The sequence below is a fragment of the Cygnus atratus genome, chromosome 3, assembly GCF_013377495.2.
Source record: "Cygnus atratus isolate AKBS03 ecotype Queensland, Australia chromosome 3, CAtr_DNAZoo_HiC_assembly, whole genome shotgun sequence".
NCBI lineage: Eukaryota > Metazoa > Chordata > Aves > Anseriformes > Anatidae > Cygnus > Cygnus atratus.
The window spans coordinates 13,014,971-13,035,037 of NC_066364.1; the positions used below are offsets into that span (position 1 = coordinate 13,014,971).

The following is a 20,067-nucleotide window of genomic DNA, read 5'->3' on the forward strand; positions in this document are numbered from 1 at the left end:
CAGAAATACCTGTGCAGACCAGAAAATAAAATAGCTCCTTTGTCTTAAGAAGCCAACGAAAATACAACCAAATGTATTTCACAGACTTGCAAGTCTTGCTCCTGTCACATAAAATGCCATCATACCACTTGAGAAAACCACCTGCCAAATTTTGTTCAGACTACATGCCACTTGATGCACGCCTTGCAGCTCTCTGTACCTCAGAACTGTAACCTCCCTGCGATTTTTAATTTGCAGTAACTTAGCACAGTAGTAACAAACAGGATCTTTGGCTAGACAAGAAAGAACATTAATCCTTCTGTGCAATGATGGACAGCTTTAAGGATATGCCTTTTGTAATGCAAATAAGAACTGCCCAGTAAGATCTTGGTTTACTACAAATATTTCATTTTCTGGGTATTTTCTGTAGTAAAGTCTACCTTCATCATTTACTTTTCACCTGTCTGCTCCATGTGACCATTCCCTGAGCAGCCCCCTTTACACTTCTCCACATACAGGTCCATATTCCAGAAGTCTTTATGACACTGGAGTCTTTCTGTTAACTGTGGTATGTCCAGTCCCCTGCAATGATCCTGACACCACAAGAGATATCTGAAGTGTGAAAGAATTGGAAAACTGTTCTTACAGTTTTCAGATATGGAAACGTCCTGGCTAGCTGACTTTTCATAGAGCATCACCTGTAGTTTGAGAGCTTAAACGCCCATGATACGGGACCATGTTTTTGTATTGCATGAACATTGCAAAGATAAAGATTTTATTTCAAAGAACTTAATTTAAAAAGAAAAATAGTACATGGCATATCATGTAATTGCTATTTATTTTCATAAACATGAGGTATTTCAAAGTGCTATAAGACGCAGCACTAAATGTACATCGTTGGAAGAAATTAAACACAGAACTTTGCAGTTACCCAGTTCTATGCACCAAACATTAACAAATACATTAACTGGAAGAAACAGGCTAGGAAAAGGCATATATAGTAAATTTCTTTACAAAAGTTTCTTAGTTCAAAAAAGTGATAAAGTAATATCTACTCAAAACTTTCACAACTCATTTTCATACGAAAATATAAGTATCAAATTTAGTTATGTATCAGCATCATACTAAAGTATACAGGCAATGTAAGAATTAGTACAGTACATAACAGAGATTAACAATATATTTGTATACAAAAACATGCTCCTCAAACATTGAGGTATTACAGTACTTAGGTATGAACTTCCAGTCTAATACTGGTAGCAAAAGCCACCTCTCATAACCCAAGACATGTACAAAAGGCAAGTGTGTAGATGGTATTTACAGAAAATTCCCACAGGGGTACAAATGCCAACCCCTAAAGTAACATCTGTTAGAACATAAGCACCATAAAAATTAGGAATGAATGGTTTAAACTCAACTATATGTCATCAGCAGCTCCAAATGCTCACAACAATTAAAAAAAAAAAAATCCCCACCATCTACAGTTCTTAAGAAAAAAAAAAAAACAAAGGCAGTCCATTGTTGTTTGGTAGTCTTGCAATGAACTCCTTGCAAGAACATACATTTGCTCCGTACCCGGATAATATAGTTTGTCAATTATTTCAGGGACTGGATTGAAAGTAAAACCAACATTCTTAACGTCAAAAAACACAATTTTTTTAAAGAATCAAAAATGTGCAAAGTGGCAATGACTGTCCTGGTCAGCCAAAAAAAAAAAAAAAAAAAAAAAGCTTAGCAAGTCCGCTTGAATTCTATTTTCTTTACCAGCTGTTGTTGTCTGGCTTGCAATTTCTCCTTTTCTAGCAATAACTTCTGCTCCTCTGCCTGAAGAGAATGGACATATTCAGTGGCTTTTTTCAAGATCACAACTTTTGCAGCTTTCTCATTTTTAACCAGTTCTGGAACATGGTCCCTTAATGTGAGGAAACTTGACCGTAGATCATTACGCCTTTGACGCTCCAGGATATTGTGGTTACGTCGACGTTCGCTATCCTCTGAATCTGAGTTTCGAGGACTTGAACTCTTAGACTTTGGTTGGATCATGGGTTTTACCGGACGGGGCACCTCGGTTTTTAACTTTTTCTGTGGTGGAGCATCTTCACTCTCCATGTATGGAGAAGGAGCGGCATAATTATGCTGCTGGTGAATTGGTGCGCAACGCTTTAAGATCAGTTCATTCTGCTGTGTCCTGACTGATGGAAAAGTGGTATTTTTAGGACGCACTGTAATAGTAAGAGTCGTAACAGCCTTGTTGGAGGAGGAGCGTCTTTTCTCCACTGTCACAACATCTATTTCTTCTTCTTCATCCTCTTCCTCCTCGTCTTCATCATCTTTTGGTGACAAAGTAAAAAAAGAAAATAGATGTTATTCCTTCAGAAAATACTCTGAACAAGTATTAAACCAGATGTATTTATTGACAAAACATGTACACTAAAAGCAGCAATGAAATAACTGATGGTAAAAATAGGGTGTGCCCACCAGCTAGAATCAGCTATGGCTCCAGAAAAATATAAAATATGTACAAAGTAACTAAGGAAAAGTGATTTCTGAAAGTGTAAGTTTGTTTTTTTAACCGCTTCTAATTTTCAATAAAAGTGGGGCTCCCACCCAACTAATCTCAGTGGCAGAAAGAGTTTTCATACAGAACGTATGAATTTTTAATATATCTGTGGAGCTGGGGTGCAAAATGCATGCACAGAGTCACAACACAGCCCTTGCCTGGTGGAAAAGCATCCGGAAAACAAAACAATTGCTGGGTTTGTTCTAATGCAGAAGGTGAAGCTGCTCCCGCCGGGGACCCTTTAAGCCCGTGTTTGGTGCTCTGCCAAGAAGACAGCTGTTGGAAGTGCTTCCTCACCCAAAGCTGTCAAACCAGACATTAAAGGGACAGCAGGCTCTGCAGCCCGGGATGGATCACCAAGTTTACCCTGATGGTCATATGGACCGGCTCACGGGCACAGGCGGAACCACTTTTCAACAGAATTGCACTTCTGTGGAGGCACAGACAGGAGATGTCTGTGGGCATTTTAGGTTCTGTCCGTGCAAAAACAAGGAGTCCTCTGCGAGGCTACTTAGCCTGCTCCAGCCTCCCAGTGTGACACTTATGGACACATCCACCACCCTCCCCGAAACGTGTGTTCAGTGTGACACTGCCACCCCACTCATCCCCAAAACACCCTCGGAGATGGCAGACACAGGATAAGGGGGCAGAAGGAGCTATGGAAGCTTCACAGCACCATGCCAGGGTCCTGCTGTCCCTCAGGGCCATCTCCTGCCGGGCCACCAGCCCCGGACCCCTGCCCATGCCTTCCCCATGGGGCCGCTGTCCCCATCCCCATCCCTACCGTGCCTGCTGCCGCCTGCTGGCCGACCCGCACCCCACACACCCCACACACCCCCCGCCCAGCCCCTTCCTCCCTTTTGAGGACACCACCGCCCCCAATGCACTCACCCGAGTCACTGAGGGTGTCATCCCCGGAGCTGCTGCTGCTGGCCCGGCTGTCCCCAGCGGGACGTGGCGACCGAGCACCCCGCGGGGCCTCCCCGCCGCCCCCCGCCCCTCGGCCCGTTCCCATCACCGTCGCCTCCCTTTTGGTGACGGGGAAGGGGAAGACAACGGCTGGGTCCACGCACTCAGCCGTGGCCACGGCAGGGACGGTGGCGGTGGTGACAAGGGTGGTGGTGGAAGAAGCCGGGGGGGATGGTGGCGTGGCGGCGGTGGTTGCAGCGGGCGGCTTGCCCTGCAGCTTCTCGCTGACCGCCCGCTCCAGCTTCTCGCGGGCCGAGAAGCCGCTCCACATGCAGTCCTGGATGATGATGGAGTTGAGGTTGTTGGTCACGCCAAGCCCCGACTCGAACAAGTCCCCCCCGTCCGTGCCGCCCCACAGGTCGGCCTCCGGGGGCAGCAGGAGAAGCTCGGACGCCCAGTCCAGGTGGTCGGTGGGGCGGCAGCCCCCCAGTGCTGCCCCTCCCCAAGGCACCGGCCCCCCCCCCGGGGGGTGCTCCTGGAGCCCGGCCCGGCTGGGAGACAGGGGAGGGGTGGGCAGCAGCTCGAACTTTTTCCAGATGTCCTCGCCGGGGGGGGCAGAGTCCGGGCCGCACAAATAAAAGTCATCTTCGTCCGGGTAGAAACAGGGCTGCAAAGAGTCAAACTCGAGGTCGGGGTTTTTGCTGACCATTCCTGGCATTACGGGGGTCTTCTTGTGGCTTCCCGGGTCGGACAATTGTTTTAGAGGCAGGTTTTATGGTATTTCCACCAAGGGGAAAGAGAGGTCCTCCCAAGACCTGAAACTAAACCAAAAATAAAAAAAATGATGATAAAAAAAAAAAAAACTAATTACAACACGAAGAAACACACAGACGCGACTGTAACTCCCTTCCTCTTAAGTGAAAAAGCCACGAAACAGAACAAAACCAAAACACGGTAATTCCATCATCAACAGCAAGAAGCCGGGAACCTTTTGCAAGTCGAGCAAAAATGCATCGCACACCTTTCCTCCCGACTCTGGCATTAAAGGAAAAGGGCCAGGTAGAGCTCCGGCGTGCAGGGCTCTCTCCGGGAAGACACCCAGCAAGGTACGGCAGGGATGCAAAGCACCTCTGCGCTCCTGCACAGAGCACTCCCCGAACTGCTTCAAATGCTCAAAGCAGCAGAGTAACTGTAGACAGATGCAAGGCTTTGATACCGTAATCTCTCCAGAAAGCCCTCTTAATATGCCAGCAAAAGTAGAGGAAGTTTACTCCTTTTGTCATCTGCAGAGCAGCGCAAAGAGAGAGGGGGATGCAAAAAAGGGGGCGGAGGGGGCCCTTCGCAACTTCGCAAATCGCCAGTTCATTCACTCAAAGCGAGCCAGAGAAAAATCCACACAAAACACAAGGGGGGAGGAGGAGGAGAAATTCAGCAGCAAGAGAATTATCAACCTTATGTAATAATCTCACATACAAACACGTTAAAAAAAAAAAGGCACTAAAACTACCCCGACACCACCAACAAAGCCTTGGGATTTGCCAAGAAGGTACAGAAGTTTCTGTCCCCCCTTTCTTCCAGCTCAAGACGAGAGCAAACGGAGAGGCTGCGAGGGCGACAACTTTGCAGATTTTGCCCCTTGGTGCACTAAAAGCCTCCTGCAAGCAGCACTTTTCCCCATCTCCCCCGCGGAAAATGCGCGCCCCCTTACCTCGGCCGGACCCCCCACTCGCTAGCCACGACCAGTCACCCGCACCCCATTCCTCTTCCAAGAGCTGGGTTGCATCAGACATTTAACAAAAAAATAAAAGATGACTTTTAAGTCCCAAGGAGCCGTTCAGCGTCTCTCCCTTCGCCTCGGTTAACGTGACACGAAGGGAAAGCGTTTGGCTGGGTTGAGAACAGCTGACGCTTAAACGGCGACCAAAAAGGGGGGGAAAAAAAAAATCCATTAAAAGCCTTATGATGAAATGCAAAGAAACGAGCCCGGCTCAGCTGCTCTCCCCCTGCCCCGCCCCCTGATCACTTCCAGTATTGTACATTTTTCTGCCCCTGAAATATATTAAACCGTTAAAAAAATGCAAAGCACTGAAGAGGCACCTACAAAACCCAGGCGAGCTCAGCGCGACAGCTCCAAAACAAAACCAAAATATCCGCCGGGATTTTCTTCTGCTCAATGAAAAACCCATTCACGCACTGCAATGCCCCTGCACTTCCTCTCCCTTCCCATCCTCCCTGGTTTCGCGACTCGAACGCGATGGGGAATTGTATTTATTTCATTGGGTTTTTGTCCTCCTGCTTATTACAGCCCAGACCCTGCAGCTTCCTCTTCTTACCTCCTTGGTGATGGTGGTGGGTGTTGCAAGGGGGAGGAGTGGCGGGGGGTGGGGGGGGAAGGGGAGAAAAGGGGGGGAAAAAAAAAAGGAAAAAAAAAAGCAGATGATCTTGTATGTTGCACTTTACTGAGCCCGCGCAGCCCCCGAGGCTAATCCAAGCCTCCACAACCACCCTTTGCTTGCAGACAGATGACTGTCACTGGCAGGCTTTGAAGCTCCTAGCTATTATTTCCCCCAACACCAGAAAAAAAAAAAAAAAAAAAAAAAAAAAAAAAAAAAAAAGGCAGCAAAAGCTGACACACCCGGGGAGGCATTAAAAAAAAAAAAAATTAAGAGGGGGGGTGAAGCGACAGCAGCAAAACCCCACCTCCTGATTTCCATAAGGCAGGGAGGCGCCTGGCGTTTGGCGCCAAAAGCCCCATTTGCTCTTTATGCGGGGCAGGGCGAGGGCCCGGTCCCGCTGCACGGGGAGGGGGGGGGGGGGCTCGGCTGCCCCGAGCCGAGCTGTAGCCGAGCTCCGTCCCTTTCGGGTCGCCCCCTCCCCCCGTCCCCGCAGCAAGGGGGGAACGCTCACGGGAGGAGCGGCATCCCCCAAGCCGCGGCGACACCCAGGGCGAGGAAAAAAAAAAAATAAAATAATAATAAAAAAAAGAGGAATAAAGAAGTGGCTGGAATACGGAGTGGCTCCGACTGGGGGCTTTGTAAATCGTTATTAACCATCCTGCCGGAACGAGCACCTCCCTCAGACGAGCGGTGTTTGCCCGCATCCCCCCCCGGCCCCCCCCCGCCCCGCGCCCCCCTCTCTCCCTCCCCGCCGCCCGGGACGTGAACACTCGGCGGAGCCGCCGCGGGCCCCGGCTTTCCGCTGCGGACGGCGACACCTTGCGGAGGGCCGGCGGAGCTCGGCACGGCTCCCACCTTATCTTCCCCCCCCGGCCGCCGGGCACCCACCGCTCTCTCGGCTCCTTCCCCGCGGGCGCGGCGGGGCCGGGAGGGCGGCGGGGCCGGGAGCGCGGCGCTGTCTCGTCGGCGGAGCTTGACGGAGGGGGGCGAGCCCGGTGGCGAGCGATCGCGATCCGGTGGCCGCTGCGGGGTGGCGCCTCCTCGCTCATAGGCTGCAGGTTGAGGCGGGGACTGCGGGGCGTTGCTCGTAGGATGGCTGCCGGCGGGCGGCCGCTTTGTGTGCGGAGGGGGCTGCGCCGCCTCCTTCCCTCCCTCCCTCCTTGCCCGGTGGTGGGGATGAGCCTGGGGTCTTCCAAACTGGCCCCTTCATCACGTCCCCCGCCCCCCGGATCGCAGCCTTTGGGCTGCGCCCTCCCGCGTGGCGATGCCCCCTCGCCTCCATGTTGTGTTTCAGCGGCCAAAGCTGTGAGGCCTCGCGGCCCCTTAGGGACGGGATGCATTAAGCAGTTGCACTCTTGTTGGGGTGCCCGGCGGGGAACTGAAAACGGGCAGCAGCAGCGTGGGGTCGCCAGGGGAGGCAAGATGGCGGTTGCTATCCCGTCCGGCTCACCTGTGGGGACCCAGCCATTACGGGCGCCAGAGCAAGGGTGGCAGCGCCAGCAGTGGTCGCCAGCCGCTCCAAAATGGCCACTAGCCAGGCGGCAAGTCCTGCCAGACCCCCTGAGCTCGCCCATGGCCGCTTTTTGCCCTTCGGTATGGAAGTGGCTGAACACTTGCCTTTCTGAGGAGCCCTCAGTGGGCTCTGGTTGAGTGTAAAAAGGGCCCCTAGAAAGCAAGTCCTTCAAGCTTGAGGGTGCATGCTGTTCAAGCACAGGGTGCTGCCAGTTACTTTGGGTACCCTGTTGTGAATTAAGTCTCATCTGGGAGGTGGCAGCTGGCTGGGGATGTTTATGGAAGGGGTCGTGCACCCTAAAATAGAGGAGTGCTGGACCTCTACTGGCCCCCGTGGCAGTAAGCTGGTGAGAAGTTTGAGGTCTGGCTTGCCTGGACTTCATGATTTGGCCTCCATTTCCACAATGTACTTTGGGTTCAAGATGGCTGATTTCATTGATTAGTCAATGTGTGCTTCGCACTTTGAAGATTTGAAGTCTTATGAAAGCACTGAGCTTTATGAATTTGTTTGTATGATTTAGTTGGACAAAAAAGTGTGGGTGTTTATTTATTTAATTTTCTTCACATTTCAATAGCCTTTAAAAGGTTGCAGCATGTTAGTTTTTGTTTCACTAGATATGCAAACAATTTATTTACACTCATCATTTGAGGATCTTCCTCAGTTTATACAATTATTTTCAATTATTTTTGATTTGTTCCTTTAAAGTCATTGTCTTCCACTTTTCATTTAGTGTTGGTATACATGTAAACACTGATATGTCCACACCTTTGAGCTGGATATGCACTGTTGTCTGGTCTAATATTTATTCATTCTAAAATTCTCGCCTAGATTCTCTCAGCAGCCTTTTTACATATTCTTTTTTTTTTTTCATATTTTTGTGCAGAAACAAACCTAACTATCAACTTTTAGGAAAGGTCTACTGTGATGCATAGTGTGATATATTTTGTACCTCAGTGTGTGCGTTAATGAAAGACTGCTGAAGACAAAACATTTGAAGTAATTTTCATTGTGGGGGGGAAAAAAAGAGGAAGTAAAAAGCAGTACAAGAGAAACATGGAAACATGGCTGTTTATAAGCACTAATTCTGTTTAGGCAAAAAAAAAAAAGTTGTTAAACCCAGATCTCTTGCTTTGTTTTGTACAGTTGAGAAAGACATGAAAAATTGTGCAAAGCTTTGGAATGACTACACACGTACTTTTTTTTTTTCTTTTCTTTTCTTGACACTTCTGGCTATTTTATCAACACTTGCTTTTCTTTTTCTGTTTCTATGATACTGTGATCCCTTCTGTCTCTGAAATGGCATGTATCAAGAAGCCTCTAGGCAAGTGGAAACCTGAAATTACTTGTGGTTACTCTGAATTTATAATTACTTCACTTCATTGAAACAATTTGGGAGTTGAGATGTACTGATTTTAGAACTGTGTCCCAATACAGACCACTGAATCATAGAATATTTTGGGTTGGAAGGGATCTTAAAGATCATCCAGTTCCAACTCTGTTGCCATGGGCAGGGACACGTCCCACCAGACCAGGTTACTCAAAGCCCCGTCCAACCTGGCCTTGGAACGCTTCCAGGCACGGGGCATCCACAGCTTCTCTGGGCAACCTGAGAACTCCACTGCTTCATTACCCTCACAGGGAAGAATTTCTTCCTTATATCTACTCAAAATCTACCCTCTCTCACTTTAAAGCCATTACTCCTTGTCCTATCACTATATGCTCTTTTAGGCCCCCTCTAGGTACTGGAAGTAGGCTATGAGGTCTCTGCAGAGCCTTCTCTTCACAAGACTGAACAACCCCAACTCTCTCAGCCTGTTTTCATAGGGGAGGTGCTCTAGCCCTCCGATCATCCTCCTGTCTCTCCTCTGGACTCATAGATCCACGTCCTTCTTGTGCTCGTGGCCCCAGAGATGAACACAGCACTTCAGAAGGGGTGTCAAGAGCAGAGTAGAAAGGGAGAATGATGTCCCTTGCCCTGCTGGCCATGCTTCTTTTGATGCAGCTCAGGATTTGTCTGGCTTTCTGGGCTGCAAGCGCACATTGCTGGCTCATGTTGAGCTTCTTGTCAAACAACATCCCCGGGTCCATCTCCTCAGGGCTGCTCCCAATCCATTCTCTGCCCAGCCTATATTTGTGCTTGAGATTGCCCCGACCCAGGTGCAGGACCTTGCACTTCGCCTTGTTGAACCTCATGAGGTTCACACAGGCTCACCTTTCAAGCCTGTCAAGATCCCTCTGGATGGCACCCCCTCCCCCCCCAGCATGCTGACTACTGCACCACACAGCTTGGTGTCATCAGCAGACTTGGGCTCAAACCCACTGTCCATGTCACTGACAAAGATGTCAAACAGTGCCAGTCCCAATACTGACCCTCAAGGAACACCACTTGTTACTTATCTCCACTTGGACATTGAGCCGTTGACTGCAACTCCTTGAGTGCGACCATCCAGCCAATTCCGTAGCCACTGAGTGATCCATCCATCAAATCCATGTCTCTCCAATTTAGAGAGACAATGCTGTAACCCCACTGTAGAAGGTTACCAGATTTGTCAGGTAAGATCTGCCCTTAGTGAAGCCACGTTGGCTGTCACCAATCACCTCCTTATTTTCCACGTGCCTTAGCAGAGTTTCTAGGAGGGTCTGCTCCATCATCTTGCCGGGCACAGAAGTGAGACATACTAGCCTGTAGTTTTCTGTCTCTTTCTTTTTTCTGGTTTTGGAAAAAATGGAAAAAAGCCTTCCTGTAGCCTTCCATTCCAACTCTCCAGTCATGGGAGCTGTCGCACCACATCTCCGTGATGCCAGTGAGATCATAGATGCCAATAGGATCATATCAGTTGGGTAGCAAATATTTTAAGGCATTGTAAGAAGATTGACTATATTCCTGGAAGTGTTTGAAGTCTAACTAAGCACCTTCCACATTCAACAGGGGAAGCTGGGAGCATAAAAAGTTCTGAGAGCTGACAGTGAACTTGTGAAAGCATTCTTAATTGCATATTTTGTGAGTAGGTTTCTTTGCAGTAGTCTGGATTTCTTCTAGGCTTGTTACTTGGAGATTTCTGTAAGGTTCTCTACAGGCCCAGTGAGGCTATTGCTCTGCAGACCTTTAGTTTCACCTTCCACCTTTGCGAAGGTAAAAAAAGACATTGTGTATAGAGGGCTAAAAGATAATTTTGCTTACACAGTGGTAAGAATCCAAGGAGATCCTGCAGTCTTTAATTTGGGTTAAACAAGTCTGCAAACCATTGTGCTGAGGGCTGAGACATACACACCTGGGTGTAATATGTTTGTTAGTTACTGGTGTTCAGAGCTATGGGACATTCTCCTTTTCATCGCTGTTGATTCATTAAGAAAGCCTGTGTAAGGGAAACTGTATGTGACAACGTGTGTTTCTCTCATTCTTATGGCCAGCAACTACCCCAGCAGATCAAAAGAAACAGAAGAGTATTACTTGGTATGTGTGTAGTTGTCTTCCTCAGAGACTTTGGTATGTTTCAGTCATCTGAATTTTCTTTGCTAGTCAGTAGTAATGTATGTACTCCCATGACTCCATCTTAAATCGAAAGAAGTTTTTTTACAATGGTTTTCTTTAATTGGGGATGAGGGATGTCTCCTAGGTGTACTTGACAAAAACATGCCAGAATTTGAATAATTTACCAGGTTCTGTCTCAATCAACAGCAATGAGATGTGAAACTTTCTGTATAGAACTAGGAAGGATGTATGAATACTCAAAACCTTAGGTGTAATTCTTTTTTTTCCTTAAGGATCTGATACAATACCTATTAGATAGCAGTGGCAACATTTTCAGATGGAAAAAGTATTTGGAGGGAGCTGTAAAAGAAAAAGTTAACATAGCAGTCATAAAGCTACCAGATTTAGAGCAATGGATTTATTCCTGCCTACCTTCACTAAACTTGCAAGGTAGTTTTACCAGTGCCTGCTGTGTAGCTGCTGAGTGCATATAATCTAAAATATTTATCTTGCTACTCTCCCTGAAGGTAGAGTCTGGTATTACTTTTACCCTCATTTGGATGAGACAGGGTAAGGGACTTGCCCAACATCACATACGGAAATTGAAGCAGATTTCCCCAGTATGCTAATTGTTAACAGCGTGAGGTAGCAATTGCTTTCCCACAAGTTAGTGCTGAGTGCATCATCATCATCTATTAAGATGAAAGAATACTGCAGCCTCTCAAATCCATTGGATGTCATCTCTGCAAAGAATGCTGTTTTCAGTGCTACATTCACAGATGTTCATGTGACATGAAAACTTTCAAATACCAACCGTAGTACCTGGGCCTTGTATCACGATTCACCTAGCCTAGACATTGTAGAAACACACAGTTATTTCTCTCACAGTCACTGTGGAGATCACCTGTCATTCTCATCTGTGCATTCAGGAACATTTTGAGGAGTACCTAGTAATCAGAGGACTAACTCTATTTAATTAACACTAATTTTGAGGTCGCATTATCCATAAGAAATATTCTGATAATTAAACATCACTCTGGCTGCTAAGAAAGGAGGAGAAACTGGATTTAACTGGATAACTGTGGCTGAATGCTTCACCTCTGAATGCTCCTAGGTATATCATAAACCTTACCATCTTTCATGATGATAAAAAGAAAAAGAGCTTTCTTCCTTCTGTGCATCCTGTACATCAAGTTTCTTCAAAAGTGATTGGTTCAACAGGCATTTGTGTACTAGTCTTCTCCCTCAGCTTGCTTCAGCTGCTCGGAGAGCACTGGGGGATTTTCATTAAAACCAGAAGGACTAGAGATGTATTTTTTAGATTTGGCAGAAGCTGATAGCAGTTGCTCAGGAAAACATCCTACTTGCAACAGATTTTTCAAACCCTCTATATGGCTAGATAAACATCTAAGCATTTGGTATCTTACAGATGTATTCTAAAGCAAAACAAAACAAAAAGAACTTCAAATAGTTACGGATAAGACCAATGCATGAAATGTAATAGGAACAAGGAATTTTGAGAGCCTGGTTTCTGATGTCTCTCTTTTATGAGAATTCTTGATGTCTAATAAAGAATGAGCTTATTAACTTTTCTTGATTAAAATATTAATAGGATCTCTTTTCTCTCTCCAGTTTCCAATAAAAAAAAGTAAGAGTTTTAAGATTTTTTTAGACCTCTCCCCCTCAATAAAGTTTGATTGAAACTTCCTAGTGAGTTCAGAATTCACTTTAGGGAATGACTGTGTTAAATGTGCTTTCTTAGGAAACTAGGCCAAGAGGTAATCAAGTACCTGAATTTTAAAAGGGGACAGTACAAATCACAAATTTATTAAATTTTAGAGCTCAAGTAATCAGTTTGTGCACCAAAAAGAAAAAAAAATATGAAGGAACCTTACTCTTCCTCTTAAACAGCCACAAGAAACATTATTAATACAAAATCTGTGGATAAATTCATTATTGTAACCCCCCCCACACACACACGCGCTATTACAATAATTGCTTCCTCCTAAATGCATACATAGTACATGAAGATACATCTGAATTGTAAAGTCACTTCCAAGCATTTATAGTTCTTACACATATTCCTTCAGGAGGAGGAAGGTACAACTTTCCTGAACATAATCTTAGTAGAAGTGTTTGCTGCTTAGTGCCATGTAGCATCAGACATAACAGAGTTGGATTGTTCTCGTGGTATATTCCTGTTTTCATAAACGTGTGACACAATAAATACGTTCTGTATGTACATGTATTCATGTATTGCGGGACGACAGCAGTGGCAAAATACTGCGTTTGTAACAGACAATTAGGCCCGTTAAAAATGGCTTGATCAGAAGAATGATAAAAGTTCTGTGAAAACTTGTTTCTTTGGTCAGAATCAGCTATACTGCAGATCAGTGCATTTCCTTTTCACTTTTTTTTTTTTTTTTTAATTATGGTGAATGTAACTCATGTCCAGCACGCTGAGGCACTAATCTGTACTACCATGTTACAAATAAAGTGTAACTGCCATCTACCAGTAATTCTGGAGATATCAACCATGCAAATTTATCCAGTGTCCTTCAGCCACAGCAAGTCTGGTAGACCTCTGTCTTTATAAAATAATCTCATTGCTGATCTTCAGATTTTATTTGAAAGTCAAGCCTATGCAGTCAATGCCCATGCCATTGCCTGTTTGAGCTAGAGAAAAACTCTTTAGAAAAAGAGTTTAGGCGAGCCCAGGATAGTCACGCCGATGTTCTGCAGTCTGTAAGCAAAAAGTGGCTCATTGCTTCTGTTGACCTCCTGCAGGTAATAGGTGGGAAGGGGGCTGGTGATTTTTGACAGCTTCACGAAGCAGGTTTTTCTCCTCACAAAGGACCATGGTGATGCAGTAACGCCACATTATCAGGCAGTCTTGTTCAGCTTAATTCTCTGAAAAGCTTAGTTTAGTTAAAGTCTTGTTAATGGCACAGTGAGAAAGAGCAGGCAGTGAACTCTGGAAGATCTCTGGTGGTTGTTCATGCTGCTTGTAAAATGGGCTGCTTATGTGGTTTGTCCCTGAGTCTTACTCAGTTCATTTTCTACCTGCCCCCCTCCACGTATTTTCAGTCATTTGGTGGTTTGAAGCATTAAAACAGTTTATGTGTATTTAAATGCTTTAACTTCTTTTTGAGCAATTAGCCATTTGTGCATTATTATGCAAGCTCACATTACTGGCTGTTTTTGAAACTTTAGCTCAGAATGTTTCACTGGTTGCAAACTTTTTTAAAGAATTCATTACTATGAAATATTTTACCAGATAATTCACTGAGACAAATCTGAAATGTGCAGTTGGGAAGGTAAAATTATAACCAGTCACATAAACCTGTCTTCATTAGCTCCCTTTCAAACATCTCCAAATGTTACCAATAGAGACAGACATCCTCGGAGAGTGTTTTGAAGCGTGAATTCTTTAGTTTTCAATTGGAATCTGCTTTATGTTTAAGAGGAAGGCTTTCATTTCCTGCATCTGAGATTCATTTTTAAATGCAAGCTAACAGGAAGGTTAGCCTTTAAGGACTATTAGTGACTGGCCAGAATGGTGTTGGAGACTAGAACATAAAAGAAAAAAAAAAAGGGGAAGAAAAAGAAAAATACAGACGTAAGGAGTGAATAAGGCGATGCATCAAGCTATATTCTCAGCTGGTGTCAATTGATATGGCTTCCTTCCACTGGAACCGTGCCACATTACACCAGCAAAGGATCTGTCCTGTCATGGTTCCAACTTTAGTCTTGGGCCACAACTTGAAAGTAGTTTTCTGGATTGCTTAGTGTGTTCTTATTTTATATGCAACAGATAGAGCTTTTGCTGATAACCTGTGGGACATTCTTCAAAGCTTTGCCATAAAAACTGTTAACAGCAAAGGAAACGCTTAACACTTACTGCAGTAATGAAAATATCTTCAGACACATTAAAGTCCTTTATGGAGTATTGATGGGTTTATTATTATTGCCATTCCCGCTTTAGTAAATCAGTGTGTCAAACTTTTGTTTGTTCACGTGTCACAGAAATTGTTGGTGCTTCTCTGGCTGTAAGTAGAAATGTATGAAGGGTGATGTCATGGTCCTTAGATGTCTTACCATTCCCTCTTTCTTCTGCAGATGTTTTGTGCTCTCTCCCAGAGGGACATGGGCATGTCCTTCATGTCACTGGGGCTAATTCTCATAGGCTTCTTTGAAACTCTCACCCCTTTACCAAATTATAGACACAGGGGTTTTCAAAAAGGAGTTCACTGTCTGCATAAACTAACAAATGATTGCTAGAGGTGAGAAACCAGACTCAGTAGATGCAGGTTTGGATCTGTTTCAGCAACTCCTACAGAGTATTCATATTTTTAACATATTCATATGTTTTTCCTGTCAAATGCAAGAGTGTTTTATATGAACCACAGTTACTCTGTAAGTCAGGAGGCTGAAAGAGGTTTTGCAAAAGGTTTTGCAAAATTTTGTCTAGTTCTGATCATTGTACATTGTACATAATTATTGTAAAATTGTTTGACAAACTTTCAAAAGTAGAGAATTTTGGAAGCAAAGTGCCACAGCAAATGTGGTTTATGAATTAAATTTTTTTCTCCTCGATCAGTAATAAACTGTTTATTGTACTGATCATATATGACCTGTTCCTGTTGCTTGCAGTGTTGCTTGAATGTTTTGGAGCTCATCAGCATTGTAACTTCTGCCTTGGTTGTCTGTGTATCTCAAGATTTTACATTGACACATTTCATTGAAGTTTCTGAATATGTGCTGGAATATCTAGACCTGCCAGCTTCCCTCTATACCTGTTTCTCATGAATTTTAAAAGCAGTTCTGCTGCCTAACTCCTTACGACCTAAAATGACAGGGGAAAAAGGAGAGAAAACCTGAACAAGGTGTATCAAATATATGGGAAGCCAAGGTGCAGTCAGACAGGGGAAAGTACAAGACAGGAGTCAGGGCAGTGTGTTGGTCTTGTAGCCATCCAGAAGAAGGTATCAATGAGAGAAGAAAAAGTTGCATGCAGTTTTGGCTGAATGATACTATAAAGCATTATAATAAAATAATTCAATTTTCATTTAAATCTGCTCACTTGTTTTGTTTTTGCTTCTATCAGAATTAATTATTTTGATCTGGGTAACTTGAATTGTTATGGCAGAAGAAGCAATTCAAGACAGAATGTCCTTGCTATGCTTAATAGTTGAAATAGTTTGAAAATGTCGCTATTTAATTTTGAGACGAGGAAAACAAAAAACTTACATTTAGCATTGTTTCCACTAATTGACAAGCATATTCTTGATTTTTTTCTTTGTTGCTTGTTAAGTTTTCTTTTGATTATTGTTCAGGAGGGACTTCCTTGTTTTATTGTAATCCAAAATATCCACAGCTGTAACTCTATTTTGGTAGTACACAGCTATATTTATGTGATAATACATTATATGTTAAATGTCTTGTTTACCAGTCATCAAATATTTATGAGCCATTACAGTGTTGAGGCTTAGCTAGAGGTTTTCGATGCTAATAATGCATATATTTTGTTTTCCAGTGACATAATTCCATTGTTTATAAAAACTTCAGTTTAACATGTCAGCTACTGAAATATTCCTGATATCCACAAAGGTAATTTTCTGTAATATCTGGGTTTACAATAGATGGGCCACATTAGTAAAGGAATACAGAAATGTACATTGTCTCAAAAGAGCTGAAATCTATGTTAAAGACAGAAAGTAACTAAATGTTGAAGATATATTTTGTTTTCATATTGATGTTACTCAGGTCTTCTAACAACAATTTTCATTACATCAGTTCTAGAGTGCTAAATATGTCGTGTTTTGGCAAGATCGGTGCCTCAAACACACCAGTACTGTGCTGGCGTTCTCTCTCCTTTGACTTGTATTTTGGGTACAGGCAGCTGGATCGGCACTGATCAGTGCAGAAATCCAAGCTTGTGTGCCAGAGTTTCAGACTATTGGTAAAGACTTGTTCTTGGCAGGATGGCAGTGCAAATACAAAGTTGGAAGGCATCCTCCTTCCAAGTGCATCGTGGTGTGGAGGATGAGTTTTCTTCCTACTCTGGAAAAAAATATTCAAAGTACTCTTTTGTGTGTGTGTGTATAATTAAGAAAAGATCATGCTTTTGTAGTTAAATGTACTTAGGGCAAATAGCAGCGAAGGTGCTAGGTGAACATACCAGTGGGAGCAGAGTATTGTATTTATATAGAAGCATGTGTCTGTGTATATGTTCATGTACATGCATGTGTGTCTGTGTGTGTAAAAATGTGTGCTTTTATACTCCAGCTTACCATATAGGAGTAAATGGTCAAAACTGTTTTCCTGTTTCTGAAAAAAAAGATGTTGAAACCTTGTCTACACTACTTTTCTATATGACAATCCACAATACTGTTTTAATTAGATGCCCTTACGGAAAATTTAGAACATGTCTACGTGAGGCAGTAGAGCATGATGAAAACGGTCCCCAGCTCACGTAGATTGGGCTGGTAAAGTGCAGCATAGTATATTGGTGATAGCTCAAGTACTAGCAGATATATAAATTGTACTTGCCTGGCCTGCTGCTCAAGACAGTAGATTATGTCACTTCACAAGGCTAATAACTTTGGCTAATAATTTTGAAAGTGCTACGGTGTGTTTCATTCTGGCGCTAGCTTAAGCAATGCCAGCTGGGCAACTGCATCATGCTGCAGTGTACTGGCTGGACATACTGTCTGATACACAGGGATAGCATTTGTCTTAAGTTGTTAAAAGAGAAAAAATATTTTACCTTGTTCATTTAATATTTTTCTTATTAATCTTTATACTCACTTTTCAGACCTGTGAATTTGTTGAATAGTATGTAGCAGAGTTGGATTCGCAGTAGGTGATGGTAATTCTAAGGTAGGGTGAAATGTGGAAATGTTTTCATTTGGGCAAGGTCATGTTAACTTCCATGTTAACTTTCAATTTTCCTCACTTGTGAAACAAGGATAATGACGGTTAGCACCTCTGTCAAGTGTTTTGAGAACTGGAAAATTGAATGTTGCTAAGTAAGCCTGTAAAAACCTAAGTAAGCTTGTTAAAAAGGTTTTCAGTTTGTACCATGTTTCTGCTGATGTGGTGGTGGAACAATACTCTGCAATGAAGATAGGATTGCTCTACTGTCTAGAAAGACTAAATACTGGAAAGAAACAGAGAGAGGAATTCATTTCACCTTAAGGGATGGCTGCAATGCAGACATGTACGTCCGTGGTAGACATTACAGGCTGCCTTTCTAGTCAATAGAGATCACTAGCCACAATCCGTTTGACGTGCTTTAGTCTGTTTTAACAGGAGATGAATAATGCCTAACAAGCAACGTTCATTACATAATTTAATCTTACCTCCTGCCATAGAAGTACCTCCAGCTGCTCTAAGTTGGCTCCTACTGCTTTGTTAAACTAAAGCATCACTTTCATAAAGTTATAAATTAGTTTTGAGACTAATTTGAACAAAAATCAGTATTTTTAGTGGTGATACTATTATTTTTGTTTTCCTTTTTCCTTTCCTCCCGTATTTTATGTTAACCTTCAAAAAGAGTTAATGAAGTATATAAATAGTTGAAACCTCTTCTCAAATAATATCATCCTGTTTAAAAATAGCAAGTGCTGAGTGTTGGTCAGCAACTGCTATAAAAAATGAAAGGTAAATTTGGCATGAAGCAGTGAAATGCTGAAGTGGTGATTAGTCTTTTGACAAATAGATTAGTCTGGCTTGTCCACCTGTCAGGATGGTCGTATACGTGTTTTGCAATATTACTTTGAGTGCAGTACGTTTGGATTTGACCACAAGTTGGTATAATTGCATAGAAAGATGTGTTACTGTTAAACAAGGTTATAAAAATGTGTGCTGTTTCTGCAGCTCCTTCTGAGATGCACTGACATTTCTACCTGGTCTCTGAATCTTGCCATTGCTGTCATTTATTTGTTGTCAGTAATGTGAATACAGACTTTTCACTATATTTACAAAAATGTGTTTCGACCTCTTTGAAACGGGGATGTTGTTATATACAACACATATATAACAGCAGTAGAGTAACTACATGTTAATAGTGTGCTGTTTGTACAAGCTTGTTCTCATGAAATGATCACTGAGAGAGTTTCTATATACAACGTAATGTTGGCATTTTTTTCGTGGAGCTGAATTGGGAGTCCAAGTTAAAAATAAAGCTGGATAATGAAATGTGGTGTATGTGCACATTCTTTGACCCATTATGCTGATAGCTCTGTATTTGGTATTTTGGAGAAAATATGAAAAGATAATGAGTAAGCCTTTGTGCATATCCTATGGATCAGAGAAGAAAAGAGACTCTTCTGAGAACTGCATGCCGTTAGCGGCGAGTATTGGAAACCCCCCTCTGCTTGTCCTGCCTTGTGAGAAGTGAGACTTGAAAGAACTTTCACTTCTTTTACTGGTTTGAAAACATATTTGACCTCTGAGAAAGGAAGCCAGAGAGAGCATTGAATAAGTTGATTTACCATCTCTTGAAATACCTCCTTTACTGGTTCTGTGCCAGAATCTGAAGTGCTGTAGTGACAGCAGCCAAAAGGGAGTGGGGATTTGGATGGAGATAAAGGGAAAGATTAAAAAAAGAAGTCTAAACCTATATTTAATCCAATGGTCTCGTTATCTGAAGCTGGCCACTTCCAGGAGCTCTGCAAACTTTTGCTTTAGTGAATGAATTGAGCCCTGTGTTATAATGACAAATACTTCTCCTGGGAAATACTCATGTTGTGTTACATTAATGCTACAGTGAAAAAGTACAAACTGAATTAGATATAAAAGATACGATTTTTTTTTTTACATCTGTGGTGCATGTGGATCACGGAGGCAAAGATGACCCAACAAAGCTGAAGCTATGTGTCTGAGCTGCTGAAATGCAGGTTTTGGAACGGCATTCCAAAAACAGCTGCAGTTGAGTACACAGCATTGTGAGGAGTGCAGTGTGATTATCAGTGAAATGTCCAATTTTTCTTCATGATAATGTTTCTTTAGTCCAAAGAAAGGGGGGTTTACTAGTGTTTCCGATGGATTTACCATAAAGCACTGCTACTTGAACATGATTCTACGATTTTAATTCACATCCCTGTAGTAGACTTTTAGCTGGTTGATTTCAGTAAACTTGTACTGATTTAAACCAGCTGACAGTCTTTTCTGCAATCATCACGGTATTACTCACTTTGAAGTATGCTTCTGTACTGTAAACTCTTTGGGACTG

General features: G+C 43.4%; 1 protein-coding gene across 4 annotated transcripts; it reads right to left on the reverse strand.

The window, feature by feature from the left end:
* Positions 1 to 800: 800 nt before the first annotated feature.
* MYCN (MYCN proto-oncogene, bHLH transcription factor) lies at positions 801 to 6,871 on the reverse strand. 4 transcript variants are annotated; one of them, XM_035562581.2, is made up of 3 exons: positions 6,733 to 6,871; positions 3,431 to 4,269; positions 801 to 2,309 (listed from the first exon to the last, which is right to left on the reverse strand). In XM_035562581.2, the coding sequence occupies exons 2-3, from the start codon at positions 4,164 to 4,166 to the stop codon at positions 1,711 to 1,713; spliced, it is 1,335 nt and encodes a 444-aa protein (XP_035418474.1). In that variant the 5' UTR covers positions 4,167 to 4,269; positions 6,733 to 6,871; the 3' UTR covers positions 801 to 1,710. The 4 variants fall into 4 exon arrangements, with proteins under 4 accessions (XP_035418474.1, XP_035418473.1, XP_035418472.1 ...); XM_035562580.2 differs by lacking the exon at positions 6,733 to 6,871 and adding an exon at positions 5,550 to 5,738; XM_035562579.2 differs by lacking the exon at positions 6,733 to 6,871 and adding an exon at positions 5,157 to 5,526.
* Between the last annotated feature and the right edge of the window lie 13,196 nt (positions 6,872 to 20,067).

Coding starts and splice junctions, on each gene's coding strand:
- MYCN (XM_035562581.2), bottom strand. CDS start 4,166: ATGCCAGGAATGGTCAGCAAAAACCCCGACCTCGAGTTTGACTCTTTG. Junction 2,310..3,430: donor TGACACCCTCAGTGACTCGG/GTGAGTGCATTG, acceptor TGTCACCAAAAG/ATGATGAAGACGAGGAGGAA.